The 21,009-nt window shown below is 31.2% G+C and overlaps 1 protein-coding gene across 1 annotated transcript; it reads right to left on the bottom strand.

Annotated features, from left to right (window-relative positions):
- Positions 1–6,806: 6,806 nt before the first annotated feature.
- LOC107945317 (uncharacterized) lies at positions 6,807–9,984 on the bottom strand. The gene is made up of 9 exons (XM_041108498.1): positions 9,379–9,984; positions 9,135–9,301; positions 8,937–8,972; positions 8,757–8,798; positions 8,612–8,656; positions 8,086–8,132; positions 7,558–7,592; positions 7,367–7,455; positions 6,807–7,159 (listed from the first exon to the last, which is right to left on the bottom strand). The coding sequence occupies exons 1-9, from the start codon at positions 9,566–9,568 to the stop codon at positions 7,121–7,123; spliced, it is 690 nt and encodes a 229-aa protein (XP_040964432.1). The 5' UTR covers positions 9,569–9,984; the 3' UTR covers positions 6,807–7,120.
- Positions 9,985–21,009: the final 11,025 nt, after the last annotated feature.

The following is a 21,009-nucleotide window of genomic DNA, read 5'->3' as shown; positions in this document are numbered from 1 at the left end:
AGGTCTTTATATGGTAATTAGACTATTGGTTAAGTTGGTGGACAAAAATGGACATGGTTAGGCATGTTTCCAAAGTTTTCATTAAGAGTATTTTAGTCATTTAGTTATTAAAATGAATTAAAAACAAAATTAAAAGCCAATTTTTGATCATCTTCTTCATTAGGCTGAATTTAGAAAGGGGAGAAGCCATATTTAGGGTTTTCAAGCTTCCAAGCTCCATAGTAAGTGATCCCAAGCCCCGTTTTTAATGCTCTTTATGTTTTTGAGATCCCAGTAGCTTAATTTAGCCTATTCTAGCAATAATTTAACCTAGGGTTCATATTTGGAAAATACCCATAGATGAAATGTGTTTATTTTGATATTTTATGGTGGACTATGAAGCTATAAATTATGTTAAACAACTTTTGCTAAGCGATTTTAAGTGAAAACGAGTAAGTTGACATAATCGGTAAAAATACCTAATGTTTATAAGTGTTAGAGTCGGAATTTGATGTTGCCATAGAAGGAAAAAATGTTCAACATGTCATAAAACATAATAATATGAGATGAAGTTTAATTTCTGAGCCTTGGGGCAAAAATGTAATTATGTAAAAGTTTAGGGGCAAAATTATAATTTTACCAAAGTTAGAGTCGAGGGCTGTTTTGATAAATGTGAGTATTAAATGAGTTAATTTTTCTATTTTAGATCAAGAAGAACGAAACTCGAGGTTAGACAAAGGAAAGAATAAAGTTGAAGGCTAAGTTGGTGAATTTGGCTATATTTTGTACCGAGGTAAGTTTACGGTAAATAAATGCAATATTTTAATAATTATTATTAATGTTGTTATTTTCCAGCAATTATATATTTATTTCATGAATTTATTTAATGTTGAATCAAGTATGAGATGATAGAGAATTGGTGTTAAAAAATCTCGTTGAAACATAAGGAATGTATCGGATACAAATGTCATGACATTTGGGTAAAGAGGTCCATTGTAAGACCATGTCTGGGACATGGCGTTGGCACTGAGATGAGAGGTCTCATGTAAGACCATGTTTGGGACATGGCGTTGGCACTAAGATGAGAGGTCCCCCGTAAGACCATGTCTAGGACATGGCATGGGCACCGATATGAGAACATCCCATGTAAGACCATGTCTGGGACATGGCTTTGGCATATTATTATCAGAAAAGACCCAAGTATCCTTATTATTCCAATGTGGCCCAATGGGCTAGTAAACGAATCATGTTAATGAAAGTTCATTTAAAAACATAAACGGCAAGCTCAGATGAGTTATAAGAGTTAAGAATTTACTATATTATCAATTGATACTCAATGTTTCAACAAGAGTGGAATAAGTTACGATCATGAGTTAGCTAAGTAAACCAGCAAGAGAACGAGAATGAGATTAAATAAAGAGTAAACTAGAGATCTTGACATTTGAGTTTAATTACTTGTGTTAAATGTTGTTATTTACTTGCTAGTAAACTTACTAAGCTTTATGCTTACTTCTTTTATTTTTATTTCTCTTATAGTATTGTAAAGCTACTTTTGGGAACTTAAAGACGTCGGAGATCGTTCACACTATCAACGACAACAACTCGGTATTTTATGATGAACCATGTTTGGGTTATGGGATGTATAGGGACTTAGTTATTTTGAATGTTTGTATTTATGATTTTGCTAAAGAATGATATGTAATTATTTGATGATGAATGGTTGTTAAAATGGCTAGGTATGAAGGTGTTTGTTGTTACAAATGTTTGGGTGATAAATCATGCATAGAAATCATGAAAGAGTAAAATTACAAAGAAACAGATTTCAAGCAGCAACAGTGATGTGAATTTGAAAAATCACCTAGGATAGTATAAAATGAATTAGAATATGAATGATATATAGAATTAAATCTTATTGAGTCTAATTTCATATAAAAATAATGATGCAGCAAAATGAATTTTATATTTTAAGATATGTGAATTTTAGTGAGACAAGGTCAGAACTATTTTTGGAGTCCTCTGTTCTGAGTTTAGAAAATCATTAAAAATTTTAAAAAAATGGTTATGAGTTTTAGTTTATATTTATAGATTCTTTATTGAGTCTATTTTCTGTAGAAACAAGTGAGAACACCATATGAAAATCATACAATGAGAAAGCTTATTTTTAGTGACAAGAGGTCAGGATAGTCGAGTGGTGAAACAGGGGAGACTTTAACTAATAAACTGTAGTAATTGGCTAAACCAAAAATTCTGAAAAATTTATATATGAGTCTAGTTTCAAGGAAAATTTACGGATTTAAATTTTTAATTTTTTAGCTTGAGTTATAACTAAATTAGTAACTACTGCGCAGGTGGACAGCTTTGTTGTGAATAGTGAAATTAATTTCAAAAGTAAAATTTTATGCCTCGAATTTTTAAGTTAAGTAAAGTAATGCCTCGTGCTCGACTCTGGCAATGGTCTCGGGTAAGGGGTGTTACAGGAAGAAAGAATATAACTCTCTTCTCATGCCCTTATCAATATATATAAATAAAACTCATGTTCTCTTAGTGAAACTTGACATGTGTCATAAACTTTCAATGCTGCCTTATGGTTTATAGTTGTAAAGAAACATATAGGAGAATACAATTTATATATAATTCATCCTTCATTCATTCCTGACCATCTCGTTAGAACTTAACTAGCACAGAAACTAAACAAACTTTGTGCACTATACTTTTGGTGATACCTATAATACCCCCAAAACCCTCAATACTCATACCAATATCTTCTTTTTTACATCTTTACACATACATAAAGCAATTCTTACTTGATACTTTATCATCAATTATGCGCTCGAAGTATACACCAAGAACATCAATCGGACGGATAGAACTGCACCACTTAAACTACTTTTAGGTTACACACCAAACTCAGGAATCGCCAAATGAGTGTTACATTCAAGCCAAGAAAAAAGTCGCAATCATCTAAGTTGTTACACCCTAAATTTAGAGGATTCGATTAGAAGATGTGTACATGTTAAGTTATTTGTTTGGAGTAGTGTAGTCCATCTATTAGTAGTCTTTTGGCGGATTAGAGTTTCACGTACAATATCCACCGTAGAAGTAATTAAAGATTTTATCTCAGGGTATTCTGCTATTTAAGAAAAGAATATAACAAGCAAAGAGTAAGTCTGGTGAGAGTTACCACCAAAAGTATAGTACACCTAATTTGCCTGAGCACTGTGCTAATTGGGTTTTGTAATTTGATCTGGTTAGGAGCTAACTAAATTGACTTGTCAAATAATATTTGTATAGGATCCTCGTTAAATTTCTCTAGAATTTTATAAGCCATTTATTAGGACAAATTCTGGATACAATCGACACTTGTCAAGTTCTATTAGGAGGAACCAAATCTATATATGGTGTGAAGGGTTTGTTTAGGGATGATTTTTCTTCTTTCAATATTACTCTTTGGTTATTCTTCTTAAACTTAAATGTTCTCTTCTTCTTTATTAAGTTGAAACCTAAGGTTTTGAGTTAATCAATGGATATTCCACCTCCTGGTAAGTCTGATAGTTTTACATGCTAAGTTTTTTAAAGAATAAGACTATTAAGAAGTAAATAAACAATGAGTTATGAACAAGAGATCTTGCATGGGGATCGTCTGTAATTGGGTTTTAATGGTGGTTCCGTATTCTTTAAGTAGTTATTGTTGTTGGTTCGAGAAGGATGTTCGAGTTTGAAAACTAAGCTATAGTAAGTGAATACCAGGTGATTCTCTATCCTGGCTCCTCTATATGAACTGTTCAAGTAGATTTATATGTGATGACAACATCTCAGATAACTGGTAAGTGTGTACACAAAGTATTGTAAAGATTCTGCATGTGTGAGGTACTGTTTGAATGAGTTAAATGGTAAGTATGTAGTTAAATGGTAAGCATGGATATGAAACCTAGTATGATAAAGTAAGAACCAGTTAGGTATGTAAACAAATCTAGTTAAGCAACTTCTTAGTAAAACACCCCACGTGATGCCTCTGGTAGGGCAGTTATAGTGCTAACCACACTAGCAGATCATGATATGAAGATACGTGTAAGTCCATGTGGTAGAGACCTATGGTATTATAGGATAAGTAAAACACTCATAGTGATACATCCAGTGAAATAAAGACTGGAATGGCATATCATGACATGAGGATGTGTAAGTCCATGTGGCTGAGACCCATGGCGTAATATGATAATAAATTAATTTGATTTTTATCACCTTTTGACTTAATAGTTATATTAATCTTGAGTAATTGTAAATAAATTAATTGGATTTTGCTTAAATTTTAATATGAGATATGAACTTACGAATTATGCGAAATTATGATTTATTAAATGATTTTTATGCATAATTTATATTATTTTCTTGTTAATTATTAATATGTTATTTTTTACTATGCAGTGAGACTATGGAATATGAGATTAATATAAATGTTGCATGGACATGCACACATCCAATCTATTTGGATGGCAAGACCATACAAAACTGGGTTATAAGGATGTTAATTTGACCTAGTAAAAGTATTGCTACATGATGGACATTTTTGATTAATTATTGGACTAAGAAACCATCCAATAAGAGGGAGTCAAGCCCAATTTCAGCACAAGCATATGGCTGTCCAAAAATCAGCTTTGGGATATTTTCTTAGGGGAACCTACAGTTGGAAAGACATAAGAAATTGGCACACAAGCCTTACCTTTGAAATCCTCCAACCTTGGCTAAAAATAGCATGATCTTGTGCTCAAATCAAGCAACTAAATCACCCCCTTTCCACACATCATGGCCGACCATAGAAGGGAGAGAATCAAGGGAGATGTGATGCTATTTTTAGCAAAATCAGCCACCAACTTCACCTCTAAATACCACACACCTTTCACCTTTCAAAGCATCCCTTAATCCATTCATTCATCAAGCATCTCTTATTCCTTCATTCTCTCATTTCCCTTTTCCATTTCCACGCCTAGCCACTCCATCTCCCTTTCCATTATTTAGCCAAAAAAAGGCCTTGTCAAGACCATCTTTTGGCTGGCCAACTTGAGAAACCCTTAGCAAAGGAACAGCTCAGTCAAAAAGATTTTAAAGGCTACTGCACTAAATCAGAGTTTAATTTTTCCTTCTTGTTGTTTAATTTAATCATGTTTGCTTTGTGTTTATTGATCTTGACATCAAAAATGTTGGCTCAATTATGTTTACTATGATGATTATGATAATTCCGTAATATTTGTTTGATTAATGTTGTGCCTTAGTCGATTATGTTTTCAATTAAAATCAAGATGTATTTCATTCATACGTGATTGGATGCATTCATATTAGCTGAGTGATCTTAATTAGACGACGGCTAGTAGACATATAATTGAAAAGTGCAATGCTTAATTTAGATCATTAAACCTGACTAAATTAGAGGTTTATAATATCTTTAGTTAACTCTACTATCTTGCATAGTTTTTAGGTTTATGTGACTAAATTATTTCAAATGTAAATGTCCTTGTTATCTTGCATAAATTATAAGAAACCCTTAGTTTAATATGATCAGTAAAATGAATATTTCACTAAGTAAAAGATTCATAGAGGACTTAACTTGGTTTACAAACTCATGAAAGATCGAGTTGCCATGGAATGCTTTTCGAACACTGTTAAGCATGATGAAAATAAATTGAGTTGATTAATATAATTATCCTAGCCAATTTTATGTTGATTGTTTTTGTTGCTAAAGTCTATCTATTCATTCATTTAGATAGTTTGCATACTTAGATTAAATTTGCATCAAGGATCAATTTTGCATCTACATAATTTAATCATCATCATTCAATTTATTGTGTTTTTATACCAAATTGTGAACTTATAATTTTGCAAATAATCGATTAACACAGTCCCTATGGAGACAATAACTCATTTTACTTACTTATTACTTGAACGATTGTCTACACTTGTATAAAAATTCGTTACAAGTTTTTGGTGTCGTTGCCGTGGACTGTTACCTTAATCATTTTTGTGAAATTATTTTTCGCAGTTTGGTTTTTATTTTATTTTTATTTAATTTCTAACTTTACTAATTAATTCTTTAAGTTTTTCTCTTTCCTTTTATTATTATTATTTTCTTATTTAGTTTTTTTTTGTGATTTTATTTTCAGGTCTTCATGAGCATAGATTGAATCATAGATTTAGTCCATGTAGACCCTGAAATTGAGCGGGCATTTAGACAAAGAAGACGAGAAAAATTAGCCTAGAGACAAGCTGCAGAAATGGACCTTGAGAATCAAAATGATGTTCAAGGGAATGGAACCGCTAATGCTCGAAATCCAATTCTTATTGCTGATGATAGGGACCGATCCATAAGATAGTCACTACACCAAAACAGGTTTTTAGCGGCGTTTTTTATTGCCTTTAGCGGTGCTCTACAAACGCCGCTATAGATCAGGATCTTTAGCGGCGCTATTACCACTAACGCCACTAAAAATCAAGACCTTCAGCGGCGCTTTTCCCACAAACGCCGCTAAATATCAAGACCTTTAGCGGCACTTATTCCACAAACGTCACTGAAGATCAAGACCTTTAGCGACGCTTCTTGCAAAAACGCCACTAAAAACATAACATTTAAAAAAATTATTTTAATCAAATAATATTTATTTTTATGATAAATACAATATTATGTTTTATTTTTTAAATTTGAACTTTAAATATACTTTTAAGGATAATTAAAAAATATTATTTAAATTAAATTTGCTATGAAAATTTTAACTTTAAAACTAAATATAAAAATTAATGAATTTAGTTTTAGAATTTAAAATAATAAATTAATAACACAATTAAAATCCAAAAGTTAGAACTCGAGTTGTCATAAATATTAAAGTAAAAATAAAAATTTAGAATCAAAACTAAAATAAATAATACATATGAGAAATAGACTAACTAGTTGAACCTGCCTATGACTATACACATTGCAAGGTAATAAAAAATACAATTTATTTTCTTCATCTAGTAAACCTTGGTAATAAAAGATATAATACATCTACTTAATCAAGGAAATCTCGTAATGAACTCAAAGCAATGAGACTTAGAGAAAAACTTTTGAGCATGGCTTCGAATTTGAACTGCAGATTTAGTGCCTACATGCTCATTATTATTGGCAGGCCCCATTCTCTTTGCATAACGACAGCAGCTGTAATGGAAAAAACAAAAAAAAAAAAAACAAAACGTGCTGACTTCAACAATAATGCAGCGTGTGTCAGGAAAATGTTTAAATTTAAGTCAGCCTTATGATGCAGCATTTCATTTGCCTGAGAATCATGTTTAATATTCATACTGAGGGTAAGGAAGGAAGTACAAAATTTAAACACAAGTCTTGTTGAGAAAAAAAGCATAATACCTGAATATCAATATCAGTTTGACCTCCTTCAGCTCCACCAAGAGGCTGATGTATCATTACCCGTGGATTAGGTAAACTATACCGTTTTCCTGAAGTTTTGAAGAGAACAAAGGAATATGCAAGTTTAGCAGACAGAACGAGAAACTACACCAATCAACGGAGCTATGAACGGCAGAAATCTATTTATATACCTTTAGTTCCCGCACTAAGAAGAAAAGCTCCCATGCTGTTCACGGGAAAACAAGACATATCCATTCACAATAATAAACAATTGCATTCGGATTTAAACTGAAATCTTATTGTATGAATGCACTTCACACCAAATTGCTTGAGATCCAAAATATGCACCAGAAACATTATTTTGTCATATAATTTATAAAAGTCAAGCTATAATCCAATACTCGGCTTCCAAACATTTGAACACGAAAAACAATATTGATGGCATATTGGAGTTGGGCATATTGATGGCAGTCCACGTAACTGCTCAACTTATTCCAGTTCATATGATATTTATACTCATTAGAACCAAAAATGTCAATATCCAAAAACAATGAAATTAAAATTAACCATTTCTTGTACAATAAATCAAGAGATCATATTTTCTTAATTAAAAAATAGTAAATTCCTAGAGTGGTAGTGCCCAATTCGACGAACCTTCTACCATGGCTGAAATTTAAATCATAAAAAAGGGGGTGGGGAAGAAATGCTGTGCGTCTTACCTCTCAAAAGATAAAAGCCTCTTCCATGCAACCCATTGCATCTGATCCTGTAATAGATAACAATGAAATATTAGAAAAAGAAAACGGAAATCAAGATACTAGCATCTTCGATGAAAAAAGGAGTATTCAAATATTAAACATATGCAGCTGTCGTCAACTTCCTATCATATAATCCACCACAGAACAATCAGCAGAGACATTGCAACCTTGTTAAGACTTTTACTATTTGTTCTTCTGAAGCCTATCTGAATGCTATTTATATGCATATAAACCTAATCATATTTGCATCATAGTTTAAAACTTCTCAAATCCTATTTTGGCACTTGTCTTTCTAACCCATGAACAATTACAGTTACTAATGCAAGGTTTCATGCCGTTAAGTGCAACAAAAAATCTTAAAACAAGGTAGAAAAGGAAGATAATGATGAAGCCTTTAATTTACCCTACATTTCATTCAACTATTAGATGATCATAACATTAAGAAAATTACAAATTACTATGCAATTCAATCCCCAAAGATTCTTACCAAGTCCATGACAAGATTTGCATGTCTTTCCTCCAAATTCCTTACCTACAACAAGAAAAGGTATAAAATTTCTCCAAATTTTGAATCAAATAAAACCCTTTTTTTAAGAAAGAGGTTGATAATTTGAGTTGTTCAATTTGCTTACCTTTTTCTTGTGTGTGTCTGTTCGAGTTTTAATGACATGGTACTGTGAAACAATCAATTCATATTAATTAGTTTCGTAATTTGATTTATAACATCTGTTGCAGCGATTTTGTAGATAAATTAAATTATATTTTAGGGTTTATTATGTCTAAGCTTTACGTAATTAAATATAATTACTTACCCCCAAAAACATTGTCAGGAGTCTTTTCAGTGGAGGCTGAAATGGAGTTAAAATTAGCAGAAAGAAAAAAAATAGATATATATCAACTATGAAAGAAACAAAAACCCAATATATATAATAATGCACACATACACACAATATATATATTATATATACACACCCTTTTGGTACAAAGAAAGAGTTCCAATAATTTCAAACCCTTCTCTCACGTATAGCTAGGCAAGAAGCTAAAGCCAACAAGGAGCCTAAGACTTGATCGCCAACAGCAGCATGTTTGGTGCTAGTATGATGCTGTCCACCATATTTGACTATGTTTATGTTGGTTGACCAAAGATTAAGTTCTTGAATTATTCTGGTATCAAAACCTATACAGTAAAAAAAACAGATTATATGAGGAATTGTGAAAGTTACCTTTCAAAGATGAAAACAAGTGGAATTATACGAGCAGTGGCGAAGATGAATCTGTAAGAAATGAGTGCTCTCATGCTCATTCCCTCAACCACGGCCAATTTATAGAACACAATCACACCTGCAAAATAAAAATCAATCATCCAAGAAAATAAATACTGGGTCACAGACACCAAAAAGCTTCTGGTTAAGCTTCTCCCTTCTTTGACGCTTCGCTTCAACATGATTTAGAGGCTCTTCTCTTCCGTTAGCCGATTTTCTCCCCCATTTTCGAGGCCTCTTTTCAGGCTCTTCACCACACCAGATGAAGGTAAAATTACACCTGAAGTAAACAAAAGCATAGCTTCTTCGTTGCTCCCTCTTGAATTAGGCGACCTCTTCTTGTTCTCCACGGCGAGCGGAGAGTTTCCTGTGAACAAATTCCCATTCCCACTTCTCTTACTCTCACCAAAATTCAATATCTCTCCATATTCAGGTTTCAACAAATGAGAAGATGAATTCCCATTCCTCACACTGCTACTCTCATCAAAGAAGATGAATCGTCTTTGGTGTCTCCATTTTAGGGGGAAATTTGGGGTTTTTTCGTTTTTGGGTTCTAGGGGGGAAATTTGGGAAAAAAATCAAAGTGAATTTTTTTAAGTAAAATGAACTAAAAATAAAATTAAATTTCTACAGTGAACTTCAAGTTTTGAAAAATTCAATACATATTTACGAAAAACATCGCTATTGCTTACCTTTTACGGCGTTTTTCTCATAATTGACTTTTTTTTACAATTTTATATTTAACTATTATATAATTCATATCAATTTTAAATAAATAAATTTTGAAAATTTAAGTAATATTTAAAAGAATTAGATAAATTTTAAAATTTTTATAATTTTTTATGTAAGAAAACAAAAACAAAAACAAAAAATTTTAAAATATGAAAAAAAACTTTAAAAAACTCTATTAATGATAATTTTAATAAATTAAAATTCATATTATCTCTTTTATTGTCAATCTGTTACATTAATTTGTTACATTAATTTATTTATCAATTTTTTAAATCTAATATTTAAATATATATGAAATGATTTAAACCATTTAATCTAAATTTAGATTAAATATTTTTAAATATAAAAATATTAATTAATTGTATAAAATTTCATCATTTAACAAATCTAAAGTAAACCTTAATTAATCCTAAACCATTTAATATATATAATTTTGATCTATTATCTCTTATATAATTTAAACTATAATCATAATTTTAATATATTAAAATTAATATTATTTCTTTTACAATTATATAATAAATTATTTAATATATAAATTAAAAATACCAATTAATCTAAACCCCTAACCCCTCTTTTATAATTATATAAGAACTTAATTAATATATAAATTAAAAAATACTAATTAATCCAAACCATAAACCCTAAACCCGACCCCAAATTAGAACACACTAATTAATCTAAACCCTAAACCGTAACTTAACACTGAATCTATAAACCTTAAATCCTTAACTCTTACAACGCGTTTGGTTAGGGGGATTGCATGTGTATTCCCCCTATGCAGCGGGCCCACAGGTAAACGGGCGTTTGGTTCGCTGTTACCCCAATCCGCGTGTAATCGGTTACCCCCCTAAAGCCTTTATTGCGAGTATTAGGTAATACGGCCCCTCATCCCCGATTGCCTAATCGGTGTTTTCCCATTTTCCTATTCCGTTTTTTGCCCTCGTCCTCAACCTTCTGATTCTCTGACGCCTCCTTGCACAGGTAATATTTTTTGCCCTTCCCAGCAGTCCATCATTGATTTAAGTTTAGGGTTTCTTTGATTTTCTTCATTTTATCAAGAAGGAGGAACCGATTTGCTGTTTTATTTTCACTGTTCACTACCCAAATCGATTTCCCTTTTCTCGTTTTAGACACCTTCTTCATCGCACTCTTCCCCAATTTACTGTCACCGACTAAGTTTTCCAGAGGTTTGCATTCACTCTTTTCACTCTTCACCGATTTGCATTCACCCGATTTCCCTTTTCTCATTACAGGTTGTTGTTCATCGTTTTGAGTTCCCCGATTTCCCTGGTTACAGGTTAGTTTTCTTTTTTTTTCAAATTCTTTGTTTTTGTTGCGTCTTGGTCTATTTGGAACTCAAAACTATATTTACGCCCCCATTACTACTTTTAATCCCCAAACAATTGAAGATATCCTCCCCAAGTAAAACTCCTCTGCGATTTGTGAGGAGAAACTTGAGGGGACGAACCTGCTCTCCCTTGCTATTCCTTCTTAACTGCTTTCGATCTTTTGTTTTTGTTCTTTGGCATGCTAATGAGCTTTATGATTGTTTAGTTGTTGTTTGGCAATCTTAATCTGCTCAAATTCCAAACAAATATTATTTGCGTAATTTTAGTTGTTATTGTGTCTTGGTCTGTTTGGTCTGTTTATATTTTGTTGTTAGTAATGCTCTGCTGTTTTGGCTAGATTTGGTTCCAGTTTACTTAGCTTAGGTGGAATGGTGTTGGGTTTGATATATATTTTACATCTGATACATGGAAGAGATGTTGTTTCTTTGCCTTTGTTATGTAATCCAAATACTTTTAAGGCATGCAAGTATGTTATATTGATTATTAAAGCTATGTTTATTATTTCATAGGTAGTAGTACAGAACCATTAGGTTCATTTTGGTTGCAATCAAAGTTAATAAGCTTAACTGCAGACTTGAGGCAGTGAGCAATTATGGCTTTGTTTTCTAAGTTAGCTTAATGACTGATCCAGACTTGTGAATTGCCATTTAAATTCAGACAGTTTTGTGATACTCTGCTGTTGTTTGAAAGAGTTGTGATATGTCTGGTTCCTGCTTGTTTTGGGGATAATTAATTGCAAGTATGGTAGGATATAGCTTTGTTATTTAGATTTTGAAATGAAATGCTGTAAATGGGTTACTTGATGTACAGGTAGATATTCGATTAAGGGTTAATTATGTATAAACAATCAAGTTTCAATTTCTATTTCAATGGTTATATAATGTCCAAATTTAAAATGAAATGAAATGTTGTAAATGCTGTAAATTATGTATAAACAATCAAGTTTCAATTTCGATGGTTATAATTTGTCCAAAGTTAAGATTAAATCTTCATATGTTAATTTCTAATAAGATTTGGTACATCAATATTTGTACTGTTACTTTAACCGATTAAAATGCTAACGCAAATTTTTATACTTGATAATAATATTCAAATTTCTTATTTAATTCGAATTGATTATAATACGGTTTTCAAAGGAATTATCAAATTATAAAATGACACTAAAATTGACATAATTATTCATAAAGAGTTTATTCCTTTTCAAATGCGTATAATGTTAATTACTCTTGTTTTTGTTGCATCAACGGATAAAATGTTCTCAAAATTAAAATTGATAAAATCTTACTGAAGATTAACAATATCTCAACAAAAATTGAAAGAATTAGCTATTTTATTAATTGAAAAAGATATCTTATACGAGATTTATTTTAATAATTTTGCATCTCTAAAGTTTAAAAAATAAATTTTAAAGTGTTATTTATAATGTTTATTTAACAGTTAGTTAACTAATTTGAAGGTCTAATTTTACAGTTTCTCTTTTTAAGTTTTTAGAAATGTTGAGAGACATTAGGTAAATATATTAACAATTTAATTACCTTAGGAGCAATTTACCTTAAATTTAATGATTAGTAATAAATTTGATAAAAAAATTTTAATTATAATTATTAAGCCTAGTATAGTATTACTTCTTAAATTTTAATTATAATTTTTGAACTCAAAAGCAAAAGCTACAAATTTGAACATGTTTTATAATTTATTAAATCATAATGAGTTTAGTTATAATCTAACAAATACCAACAACTTATTTTAGTTCAATTATACATATACCTACAAATTTTAATTCTGAAGACGAAAAATTTATGCAAATTGCTATAGCCGAAAAAATTTTATAATTTATAAATATATCGATAAAGATTCTACTTTTTTGATAATGTGTAATTGCAACTTCAGGGGATTGATACTGAGTTCCAATTTTAATATGTTGCAGTTATGGCTCGTCTGCCTTTAATTGCACAAAGTGTGAGGCGTAAAAGAATTGGTATTGCTGTGACAATATGGTTCGAAATCTGTAGAATTGCGATTTGGTTCTTATTTAGAATGGGTGCCAGCCTTAGCCTACATACTTATAGACCAAGGATTATGTCCTATACCTTAGATTTTTATGCAAAACGGGATTATGTGAAAAGGCTTGTATATGCTAGTGACGAGACCTGTATTGAACAAGTTAGGATGAATAGATCTGCCTTTTTTTAACTATGTGAGATGTTAGAATCGATAGGGGGATTGAAGTTGTCAAGAAACATGCTTGTTGATGAGCAAGTAGCAATGTTTTTACATATCATCTCCCATCACCTGAAAAATCGAGTTATCAAGATCACTTTAGAAGGTCCGGGGAAACTGTTAGCAGAGCATTTCATAGTGTTTTAAATGCTATCATACGCTTAGAAGATGTCTTATTTAAAAAGCCAGAGCCAATTACAGCCGATTCTTCTGACACAATGTGGAAAAGGTTTAAGGTATTAGACTGAGTTTTATATATAGCTTGTACAACATTTAGTTGACTTAGATTTAAATTAGTATTCTAACTCAAGGTTTTATATCATGTGATATAGAATTGCTTAGGTGCTCTTGATGGAACCCACATCAAGATTAGGGTGCCAACAGTTGATAAACCTAGATATCGAACCCGAAAAGGTGACATAGCAACAAATATGCTAGGTGTTTGTACACCTGAGATGCAATTTGTTTATGTTCTTCCTGGTTGGGAAGGTTCAGTTGCCGATGGACGGGTGCTTCGAGATGCCATTAGTAGAAGACATGGACTAAAAGTTCCTCATGGTAAAGTGTATGGTTAGAGGAATTTGAATTATTCATTAAGATCAAACTTTGTGTGCTGAATTAATCATTTATTAAAAAATTTATTTTATAGGTTGTTATTATCTAGTTGATGCTGGATACACAAATTGTGAGGGATTTCTTGCACCATTTAGAGGACAGCGATATCATCTAAACGAGTGGCGTTAGGGTTATCAGCCAAGTTCTCCGCAAGAGTTTTTTAATATGAAACATGCCTCAGCACGTAATGTCATTGAAAGATGCTTTGGCTTATTAAAACTTAGATGGGGAATACTTAGGAGTCCATCATTTTATCCTGTAAGGGTGCACAATAGAATTATTATTGCATGTTGTTTGCTCCATAATTTTATTCGAACCCATATGAGTATTGATCCCATTGAATCGGAGGTGGGAGAAGGATTACCTACTAATGTGGTGAATGACGATGAACCGAATATCACAAATATTCATCCATCGGATGCTTGGGCTACTTGGAGGATGGAACTAGCCAACCAAATGTTCGATGAATGGCAAGCATCTAGAAATTAGTTAGGTTTAGGGACAAATTGAGTTACAATTAATTTGTTGATGTTATTTTATGTATCTAGTTTATGAAACTTTGGTGGTGTTTGATTAAAATTCTGTATTGTACTAAACTTTGTTGAATTATAATTTAATTATCTTTTCATTCAGCATGTGTTATTTCATTAAATTTAGTATTGAGCTTTTGATTCATGATATTGAACTAACGATATAATATTATAAACTGTTCACCTTTTGATTCATGATATTAAAAACAGTAAATAATGTTACTTTGTTTTTTTTCTTAAGATAATTATGTCAGGTGTTCCACAATCACATGCTTCTTCTCAAGCTTCTCGAGGAAGCAAAAGAAAATGGATACCAGAAGAAGATGCAGCCTTGGTCTCTTGCATGGTGGATTTGCACAATGTAGGAACATTTAATGCTGATACCGGGTTCAAGGCCGGTTATTTGAACGAGCTAGAAAAAATGCTAGAAAAGGCTTTACCAAGAGCAATGTTGAAGGCAAAGCCAAATATTGAATCTCGGATTAGGTGCCTAAAAAGGGAATGGTCAGTTGTCTACGACATGCTTAATGGCCAAAACAACAGCGGTTTTGGTTGGGACGAGCATAGGCAGCTCGTTGTTGCTGAAGATGCAGTTTGGGAATCCTATGTAAAGGTAAAATGTATTTCAAGTATTTATTTGTTTTTTTACAAAACTTATAACTAATATGATTTCCTCATTTTTTTTTAGAGTCACAAAGAAGCCTCCCAGTTCAGACATCGTTCTTTCCCTTACTACAACCAGCTTACTACCATATACGCAAGAGATCGGGCGACTGGGAAAGACGCTCAAACAGCTGCTAATGTTCTTGAAGAAATACATGCTGAGGATGAACGTACTACAGATATGAATGAAGAGAGAAACACATTCTATGACTGCGAAGCTGACGTCTCTTTAGACGACACGGATGTTTCTGGTACAGTTCCGCGAGGAGATAGAGACCAAGGGGGTTCCTCATCTTCAAACAAGAGAAAGAAGAAATCTGATGCTCGTGATAATGTGTATTCTTCATTTGATGAGGCTGCCACTTTGTTGGGGGAAAAAATCCAGGCCGTTGGCGATCAAATCAGTAGGAGTATTGCCTCCGAGGTGGTAGTTCAGCAGAAGTCAGAAGAACATCAAAAGATGGAAGAGAAAGCTTCAAATTTATATTCAGCCTTATGGTCAATTGAAGGTTTAACCGACGATCAGCGGTATGATGCTTTGAGTAAAATTCCCGATCATCCAACTGAAATGATCGTTTTCTTTAGTTTACCTTCTGTTGCCCGATTGGAATGGGTCAGAAGATTTCTTTCTCACCATTAAATATCAATGTTCAAACTTTTTGATGTTGTAAAACTATATAACATATGGATTATGATGTACAATTTCATTTTCATCTAACCTTTTCTTAATATAAGTTAATTATGTTTATGCAGAATATAATTCTCAAGTTATATATTGATTTTAGTAAATTCATATAAGAACATTTTATTATTAAGAATTTTATGAAATTATATATCACTATTAAATTATATTTAATATTAATTATTTTAAATTGTATAAATTCATATAAGAAAATTTATTATCAAGAATTTTATGAAATTTAATATTAATTATTAAATTATATGTAATAATTAATATTTTAAATTATAAAAATTCATAAAATATAATTTATTAGTTATAATTATTTTAAATTTTATTAAATCATATATTTTAAATAAAATATATGATATATTAATTATTTCAAATTTTCATTTATAGTATCATATATTATGATATGAGTAAATTCATATAAGAATATTAATTATTAAGAATTTTATTAAATTATATATTTTAATTATAATATATTTAATAATAATTATGTTAATTTATATTTTACAGTATCATATATTATGATTTGAGTAAATCCATATAAGAATATTAATTATTAAGAATTTTATTAAATTATATATTTTAATTATAATATATTTAATAATAATTATGTTTAAATATGATTAAAATATTTATTATTGATAATAATAATCTTATTAAAATTTAAATAACAATAACAATAATCATTTACCAAAATAAATTTATGCTAAGGGTATTCTAGTCATTTTAGTTTTTTCCATTATGCTATTGCACCTCTATTCCATTCAACCAAACACAAGATTACTATTACGCCTCTATTCCATTACATTCAACCAAACAGTTGATTTGCTATTACACCTCTAATCCAATACAGCGAACCAAACGCACCATTAAGGCCACGTTTGGTTCGCTGTATTGGATTAGAGGTGTATTCGATTAGAGGTGTAATGGAATAGAGGTGTAATAGCAAATCAACTGTTTGGTTGAATGTAATAGAATAGAGGCGTAATAGTAATCTTGTGTTTGGTTAAATGGAATAGAGGTGTAATAGCATAATGGAAAAAACTAAAATGACTAGAATACCCTTAGCATAAATTTATTTTGGTAAATGATTATTGTTATTGTTATTTAAATTTTAATAAGATTATTATTATCAATAATAACTAATTTAATCATATTTAAACATAATAATTATTAAATATATTAAATATATTATAATTAAAATATATAATTTAATAAAATTCTTAATAATTAATATTCTTATATGAATTTACTCAAATCATAATATATGATACTATAAAAGATAATTTGAAATGATTAATATTAAATATATTTTAATTAAAATATATGATTTAATAAAATTTAAAATAATTATAACTAATAAATTATCTTATATGAATTTGTATAATTTAAAATAATTATTATTACATATAATTTAATAATAATATATAATTTCATAAAATTATTGATAATAATTTTTCTTATATGAATTTATACAATTTAAAATAATTAATATTAAATATAATTTAATAATGATATATAATTTCATAAAATTCTTAACAATAAAATGTTCTTATATGAATTTACTAAAATCAAAATATAACTTGAGAATTATATTCTGCATAAACATAATTAACTTATATTAAGAAAAGGTTAGATGAAAATGAAATTCTACATCATAATCCATATGTTATATAGTTTTACAACATCAAAAAGTTTGAAAATCGATTTTTAATGGTGAGAAAGAAATCTTCTGACCCATTCTAATCGCGCAACAGAAGGTAAACTAAAGAAAACGATTATTTGAGTTGGATGATCTGGAATTTTACTCAGAGCTTCATACCGCTGATCGTCGGATAAACCTTCAATTTCCCATAAGGTTGAATATAAATTTGAAGCTTTCTCTTCCATCTTTTGATATTATTCTAACTTCTGCTGAACTACCACCTCGGAGGCAATACTCCTACTGATTTGATCGTCAACGGCCTTGATGTTTTCGGCCAACAAAGTGGCATCCTCATCAAATGAAGAATACACATTATCACGAGCATCAGATTTCTTCTTTCTCTTGTTTGAAGATGAGGAACCCCTTTGGTCTCTATCTCCTCGCGGCTCCGTACCAGAAACATCCATGTCGTCTAAAGAGACGTCAGCTTCGCAGTCATAGAATGTGTTTCTCTCTTCATTCATATCTGTAGTAGGTACATCCTCAGCATGTATTTCTTCAAGAACATCAGCAGTTGTTTGAGCGTCTTTCCCAGTCGCTCGATCTCTTGCGTATATGGCAGTAAGCTGGTTGTAGTAAGGGAAAGAACGATGTCTGAACTGAGCGGCTTCTTTGTGACTCTAAAAAAATGAGGAAATCATATTAGTTATAAGTTTTGTCAAAAACAAATAAATACTTGAAATACATTTTACCTTTACATAGGATTTCCAAACTGCATCTTCAGCAACAACGAGCTGCCTATGCTCGTCCCAACCAAAACTGCTATTGTTTTGGCCATTAAGCATGTCATAGACGACTGACCATTCCCTTTTTAGGCACCTAATCCGAGATTCACTATTTGGTATTGCCTTCAACATTGCATTTGGTAAAGCCTTTTGTAGCATCTTTTCCAACTCGTTCAAATAACCGGCTTTGAACCCGGTATCAGCATTAAATGCTCCTACATTGTGCAAGTCCACCATGCAAGAAACCAAGGCTGCATCTTCTTCTGGAACCCATTTTCTTTTGCTTCCTCGAGAAGCTTGAGAAGAAGCATGTGATTGTGGAACACCTGACATAATTATCTTAAGAAAAAAAAACAAATTAACATTATTTACTATTTTTAATATCATGAATCAAAAGGTGAACAGTTTATAATATTATATCGTTAGTTCAATATCATGAATCAAAAGCTCAATACTAAATTTAAAATTATAACACGTGCTGAATTAAAAGATAATTAAATTATAATTCAACAAAGTTTAGTACAATACAGAATTTTAATCAAACACCACCAAAGTTTCATAAACTAGATACATAAAATGACATCAACAAATCAATTCAAACTCAATTTGTCCCTCAACCTAACTAATTTCTAGATGCTTGCCATTCATCGAACATTTGGTTGGCTAGTTCCATCCTCCAAGTAGCCCAAGCATCCGATGGATGAATATTTGTGATATTCGGTTCATCGTCATCCACCACATTAGTAGGTAATCCTTCTCCCACCTCCGCTTCAATGGGATCAATACTCATATGGGTTCGAATAAAATTATGGAACAAACAACATGCAATAATAATTCTATTGTACACCCTTACAGGATAAAACGATGAACTCCTAAGTATTCCCCATCTAAGTTTTAATAAGCCAAAGCATCTTTCAATAATATTACGTGTTGAGGCATGTTTTATATTAAAAAACTCTTGCGGAGAACTTGGCTGATAACCCTGACGCCACTCATTCAGATGATATCGCTGTCCTCTAAATGGTGCAAGAAATCCCTCACAATTTGTGTATCCAGCATCAACTAGATAATAACAACCTATAAAATATATTTTTTTTTAAAATGATTAATTCAGCACACAAAGTTTGATCTTAATGAATAATTCAAATTCCTCTAACTATACACTTTATCATGAGGAGCTTTTAGTCCATGTCTTCTACTAATGGCATCTCGAAGCACCCGTCCATCGGCAACTGAACCTTCCCAACTAGGAAGAACATAAACAAATTGCATCTCAGGTGTACAAACACCTAGCATATTTGTTGCTATGTCACCTTTTCGCGTTCGATATCTAGGTTTATCAACTGTTGGCACCCTAATCTTGATGTGGGTTCCATCAAGAGCACCTAAGCAATTCTATATCACATGATATAAAACCTTGAGTTAGAATACTAATTTAAATCTAAGTCAACTAAATGTTGTACAAGCTATATATAAAACTCAGTCTAATACCTTAAACCATTTCCACCTTGTGTCAGAAGAATCGGCTATAATTGGCTCCGGCTTTTTAAGTAAGACATCTTGTAAGCGTATGACAGCATTTAAAACACTATGAAATGCTCTGCTAACAGTTTCCCCGGACCTTCTAAAGTGATGCTTGATAACTCGATTTTTCAGGTGATAGGAGATGATATGTAAAAACATTGCTACTTGCTCATCAACAAGCATGAACCTTGACGACTTTAATCCCCCTATCGATTCTAACATCTCACATAGTTAAAAAAAGGCAGTTCTATTCATCCTAACTTGTTCAATACAAGTCTCGTCACTAGCATATACAAGCCTTTTCACATAATCCCGTTTTGCATAAAAATCTAAGGTATAGGACCTAATCCTTAGTCTATAAGTCTGTAGGCTAAGGCTGGCACCCATTCTAAATAAGAACCAAATCGCAATTCTACAGATTTCCAACCATATTGTCAATGCAATACCAATTCTTTTACGCCTCACACTTTGTGCAATTAAAGGCAGACGAGCCATTACTGCAACATATTAAAATTAGAACACACAATCAATGAATTGAAGTTGCAATTACACATTATCAAATAAAAATAAACAATACAAATTTAGAACACAGGAAGCAAAAAATTATCTACTAAATGATATCGTTGCAACAAAGTTAGAGATTTTGGTTGGCCAAATTTAAAAAAAAAATCCTAAAAGGATTAAATTGTATTACTAAATAATTAGAAGGTTTAATACTGCAATAAATCTATTTTATTCAAGGGAAGCTAGATTCCTGCTTGCCCTCCCTTATATTAACTATAGTAATTAAGGTATCAAAACTTGTTTATTTTGTAAAGCAACAAATTTTGTGGTATGATTGAGAAAAATATTTTGTTAAGCAACAATGA

This window comes from Gossypium hirsutum, chromosome D12, assembly GCF_007990345.1.
Source record: "Gossypium hirsutum isolate 1008001.06 chromosome D12, Gossypium_hirsutum_v2.1, whole genome shotgun sequence".
In the NCBI taxonomy this organism is placed as follows: Eukaryota; Viridiplantae; Streptophyta; class Magnoliopsida; order Malvales; family Malvaceae; genus Gossypium; species Gossypium hirsutum.
The sequence above is the reverse complement of the archived record's forward strand: the minus strand, read 5'-3'. Positions and strand labels throughout refer to the sequence as shown.